This window comes from Mobula hypostoma, chromosome 10 (genome assembly GCF_963921235.1).
Source record: "Mobula hypostoma chromosome 10, sMobHyp1.1, whole genome shotgun sequence".
NCBI lineage: Eukaryota > Metazoa > Chordata > Chondrichthyes > Myliobatiformes > Myliobatidae > Mobula > Mobula hypostoma.
Window position 1 is genome coordinate 30,387,393 of NC_086106.1, and position 5,446 is coordinate 30,392,838.

Sequence of the window (5,446 nt, forward strand, 5' to 3'; positions counted from 1 at the left end):
TATATATCTTCTGTGTGAATGTATGTTTATTTGTTATCTTATATGTGCCTTGTGCTGTTTCTGTTGTTACTGTTTTGCACCTTGGACCCAGAGTAACATTGTTTCATTTGGCTGTATTTGTTGATGGTTGAATGATAATTGAACTTATATAGCTGAACAGTTCTGGACATGTCCCATTGCCCTAGCGGGAGCACACAGTATTTACACGACTGCTCCTGGAGATTATCTGCTCACGGTGACCCTGAAGTGATTGACAGTGGTGAACTCAGTATTGGCAATGCCGATGAATGTCGAGGGTAGGTGATTAGACCTTCCCGTTGGAGATTGTTAATGTGTGGAATTGTTGTGGTCTGAATACTACAGGTCACTTTCTCCCCAAGACAGAGCAGTTTGTTATCTCTGTGCACCCAGACAGAATAGAGGAAACAATGGCCTCGCTTAGCATAAGGGTCCAGAACCGGATGGTGTTCAACAAAGGTGATCTGCTGAAGAACCAAGTGTCGCAACGAGCTTGTTTATCCCGTTCAACTCTAATTGACACTTAAATTCACTGGAAGCTGGACCTAGTCCTTTCTTTTAGTCCTCAGACTCAACCATTCCCATTATCTATGGCGAAATGGACATCAGCTGATTCGGGACATCGGACCTGATCTCAACGTTCCCCTCCAGTTGGCAGAAAATCGCTTATCTACTTGTCTGAAAGGTGCAATGCATGTGAGGTAAACTTGCAGCTATATTTTTGGCCAAGTCGCAAATCGTTAGATTTAGATACCAACATCTGAGCTGAGCCTGAAAGATCCACTGCACCCATTCCCTTTGCCTGCCCTTCCAAACACACCCTGCGGTCTGTACCCTCAACCCCTCACCAGAGCAAATGGTCTCCCCATCACACACACCCCAGAGGTTGCCCCAGGGCCCCGAACAAATCGTGGGGCAGCAGGACGGCGAATGTGTCGGGCGCAGAGCCACGGTGTTTCTGGAGCATGTGGCAATTGCCCCTCAGTCAGGGTGCAGGCCCACCTGCTGATGAAACCCCCACCCCTGCCTACTGTCGACCCTCCAGAGCCTCTCGTCCTCTGAGTGCACGCACACTTTTCAGCTCAACCTCGTACTCTCGACACCGGCACACTCAATCCAGGCATCACCGAAGGTAAATTCTGAAATGCGGAGACGCCTGGGTAGGAACAACGCCACTGAAAGCATTTACAAGCACTGGCTCCCCTCTGGCACCCTAATGGCCCCAATCCAGTCCTTATTTTATGGGAACTCAGCAATCAAACACAGCAAGCTTCCTCAACAAATATAGTCAACATCAACAGGCATGGTGTGTGTAACAGGCAAAGATAATGTAATTTTTTTTTCTGTCAATCAGACTCCAAAGAGCCCGAAACCCTTCAGTGCTGACCCATCTCTGGTTTCTGACCCTCCACTGAACATCCAAATAATGGTCCCCCACTCTGCTGGCAAGTTTAGAGGACCGTAGAGTGTTCGAGTGACCCAGTTGTTTGAGATGCAGCCTTTCAGCAGTGAAAATGACCCATGGTGTTGGGAAGAGCAGGGAATGTTAGCAACCGACGTCATTCTTCCTCAGCACAGAGGCACCAAGAACATGACAGACGTAACCACAGTGAGCTCATCTTCAGTCTGCAGGGAATTTAAGGGAAGCCTCTTCACTCACGGAGTGGTGACCATTTAGAATCCATCACCACAGGGAGAGTGAGAGGTGAACAACAGGGATGGATATGAAACAGAAACATTGGCAGGGACCAGTTGGGCTAATCTGACTCCTACTCCACACTGGGTATGTTGTAGATTTACTAAACACCTGAGACAAAGTTTAAATTAGAACTCATTTATTTGTAACAGACCTAGAATATTAAACTGCAGTCTCATAAGGTGAATGTCAGAGGAAGAGACTCCTCCCAGGCCCAGTGACCAGGGTGCAGACTGGCTGTGGTGAGCAGCAGCAATAATTGCAGTTTCACACCAACAGTCACTTCTCAAACTTGCCTCCAGCAGGCAGCTTATTTACACTTTTTCCCCAGCGTGAACTCGCCGGTGTTTCACAAGGTGGGACGCTTGAGGGAAACCCTTCCCACATTCAGAGCAGGTGAACGGCCTCTCCCCGGTGTGAATTCGCTGGTGGATCAGCAGATCAGATGACCGGAGGAATTCCTTCCCACACACGGAGCAGATAAACAGTCTCTCCCCACTGTGAACTCGCTGGTGTGTCTTCAGGTGAGATGACTGGGTAAAAGCCTTCCCACAGTCTGAGCAGGTGAACAGCTTCTCCCTGGAGTGAACTCGCTGGTGTCTCGTCACATGGGATGAGTGAGTGAATCCCTTCCCACACACAGAGCACGTGAACGGTCTCTCTCCCGTGTGAACTCGCTGGTGTACCTGCAGGTGAGATGATTCAGGAAATGCCTTCCCACAGACTGAGCACCTGAACAGACTCTCCCCAGAATGAAGTCGCTGGTGTTTGATCAGGTAGGACGACCGAGCGAATCGCTGGCCACATTCAGGGCAAGTAAACGGCCTCTCCCCGGTGTGAACTTGCTGGTGTGTCTGCAAGTTGGATGACTGAGTAAACATCTTCCCACACTTTGAGCAGGTGAACGGTCTCTCCCCAGTGTGAACTCGCTGGTGCGTCACAAGACGGCATGAGTGAGTGAATCCCTTCCCGCACACGGAACAGGTGAAAGGTTTCTCTCGCTTGTGAACTCGCTGGTGTAACTTCAGCTGAGAGGAAAGAGTGAATCCCTTCCCACAGTCTGAGCAGGAGAACGGCTTCTCACCAGAGTGAACTCGCTGGTGTGCCAGTAGGTTCGATGACCGAGTGAATCCCTTCCCACAGTCCGAGCAGGTGAACGGTCTCTCCCCGGTGTGAACTGACTGGTGTGTCTTTAGGTGGGATGACTGAGTGAATCCCTTCCCACAGTGTGAGCAGGTGAATGGTTTCTCCCCAGTGTGAACTCGCCTGTGTGTCAGCAGGTCAAATGACCGAATGAATCTCTTCCCACACGTGGAGCACATAAACGGCCTCTCGCCAGTGTGAACTCGCTCGTGTGTCAGCAGATCAGCTGACCGAATGAATCTCTTCCCACACACGGAGCAGATAAACGGTCTCTCCCCAGCGTGAACTTGCTGGTGTGTCATCACGTGGGATGAAGTAGTGAATCGCTTCACAACAGTTCAATGGTCTCTCACCCTTGTGAACTCACTGCATGTCTGCGGGTGGGCTGACTGTGTAAATCTCGTCCCACACAGTCGGTGATGAGATACATCTTCATCTCGAAGGATCTACAAATGATATATTGGCATCACGAAGGAAATATCCGGTTACTCCTTAAATGTCCGGTCAGACACAGCAGAACTGATGAGCTGTTGTGTTTGAGATTCCCGTACACAAATCCTTTGCTGTTTCCAACCTGTAAAAAGATTTACAAAAGACTTCATTGGGTGAAGGAGAGCATTTCAGATGAGATAATTTTAGTGTCTGTGGTGAGATCTGACATCACACTGTCACTGTGAGGTTCAACACCAGCTGGAGGAAAATCTCATCTTCTAACTGGGTATGGATCAGGCAGCCAGATTGACCATTGAATTCTCAGACTGTTTTTCTGTCTATATCAGAACTGGCCATTTCTGACCGTCTGATATCAGCTCTCTCTCCATCAGTACTAATACAAGGTCTAGTCATGTCGCACAGCATGACCAAGGTCACATGATATTACATTCCTGGTCGTGTAGACGTTCTAATTACCCGACCCTTCCCCACCAGGTGATTGACGGTGGAGAAACTCATCAATAGTAACACCAATTAATATGGGGGGGGGGGTAAACTATCTTATTGGAGACTGCTGATGTGTAGCATTTTTGTGATGGGAAAGTTACAGGTCATTTGTTACCCAGGACAAACGCATTTGATGTCACTATGCACCCAGAGAGAATGGGGCAAAACATGTTCGCAAGGATAGGTAAGTCCAGAACAAGAGGAGGCTGGACAAAGGTTATTTTCTAAAAATGCCGGAGCAGACACGACGATTTTTGTTTTTTAACGTAGCATTAAATGACATTTTAACTGACTGGACGGTAGATCCAGGAACCTTTTTTAGACCTCAGTCTCACTGAAACACGTTAACTAACAAGGTTTTGGATATCAAGTGATTCTGGACATCAGACCTAACAACAATGTTTCAATTCATGCATAAAATTGCTAATAAATTCTCTGATGCGAAGATTTTGTTTTTTAATGCAGCATTAAATAACATTTTAAGTGACTGGACGGTAGACCCAGGAACCTTTTATTAGACCTCAGTCTCACAGAAGCATGTTAACTAACAAGATCTGGACATCAAGTGTTTCAATTCATGCATACAATTGCTAATTACATTCTCTGATGCAAAGATTTTGATTTTTAATGCAGCATTAAATGACATTTTAAGTGACTGGAAGGCAGACCCAATACCTTGATAACAACTGATTCTGGACATTGGATCTGATCTTAATGTTCGTGTTCTGATTCAATTCATGCATAAGATCTCTAATCCACTTTGTCTGAGAACTGCCTTCTAAGTTCTTCACCCGTGATCAACTCCGAACTTATTTTTGCCCCAAGTTCCAGCTCCTTGGATTTAGATAGCTAGTGTCTGGGAGATCCAGAAACCCGTTCATCCGCCACGATCTGAGCAATAAGCATGCACCGCAGAAATGATTTCTGCACTTTCTCTCATCTCCCCCGGGCTCGGGTTTGGATCGAGGGTCAGAGGGACAGGAGGACCACCGGCACTGTCCGAGGGTTCAGGGCCACAGTGTGTCGGCAGCTCACTGCAATTGACCCTCGGTCGGGGTGCGGACGCCGGTGACAATGAGACCCCCGCCCGGAGCCCGGAACCCGGAACCCGGAACCCCGCTCCTACCTGCCACCCGCCCTCCGGAGCCTTTTGTCCACTGAGCGCATGCGCGATGTTCGGGTAGCCAAACACTTCTGTGCGCCTGCGTACTTGAGTCACTGTCGACTGCGACTTCTGAATCGCGGCGATTTCAGTGACAACGCCGGCCTCCCTCCGCCACATCCCTTAAATGCAGTCAATGTGCAGAACTCAGCAGCTACTTCAACACAGCGGGCTCCCACATATTACAGGCATCGTGTTTGTCAAAGGCCATTGTCCAATACACTTGCAGATGCAGAAATAAAACAAACTTTTCTGCAGTCAGTTTCCCAATGTTACCGTTTCGTTGCTGGACTGATTCTCCCCGCCCACCATTTTCTGTAACCCCAAAACTCTGCTCTGTGGAGGCTTCTCTTTGCTTTCTGACCCTAATATCTGCCCAATAGCTCCCCATTCTGCTCTTGGACTTTAAAGGACAGGGTGTATTGGAATAACTAGTTGTGTGAGGCACAACCCCCAGTTAAAATTACCTGTAACATTGAAAAGAGCAG

At 48.2% G+C, this 5,446-nt stretch overlaps 1 protein-coding gene across 2 annotated transcripts; it reads right to left on the reverse strand.

Annotated features, from left to right (window-relative positions):
- Positions 1–1,857: 1,857 nt before the first annotated feature.
- On the reverse strand, positions 1,858–4,940 carry LOC134352802 (zinc finger protein 235-like). Of its 2 annotated transcripts, none has more exons than XM_063060281.1 (2): positions 4,923–4,940; positions 1,858–3,431 (listed from the first exon to the last, which is right to left on the reverse strand). In XM_063060281.1, exon 2 carries the CDS (start codon positions 3,157–3,159, stop codon positions 2,029–2,031), a length of 1,131 nt encoding a protein of 376 aa, XP_062916351.1. In that variant the 5' UTR covers positions 3,160–3,431; positions 4,923–4,940; the 3' UTR covers positions 1,858–2,028. The 2 variants fall into 2 exon arrangements, with proteins under 2 accessions (XP_062916351.1, XP_062916350.1); XM_063060280.1 differs by lacking the exon at positions 4,923–4,940 and adding an exon at positions 4,472–4,889.
- Between the last annotated feature and the right edge of the window lie 506 nt (positions 4,941–5,446).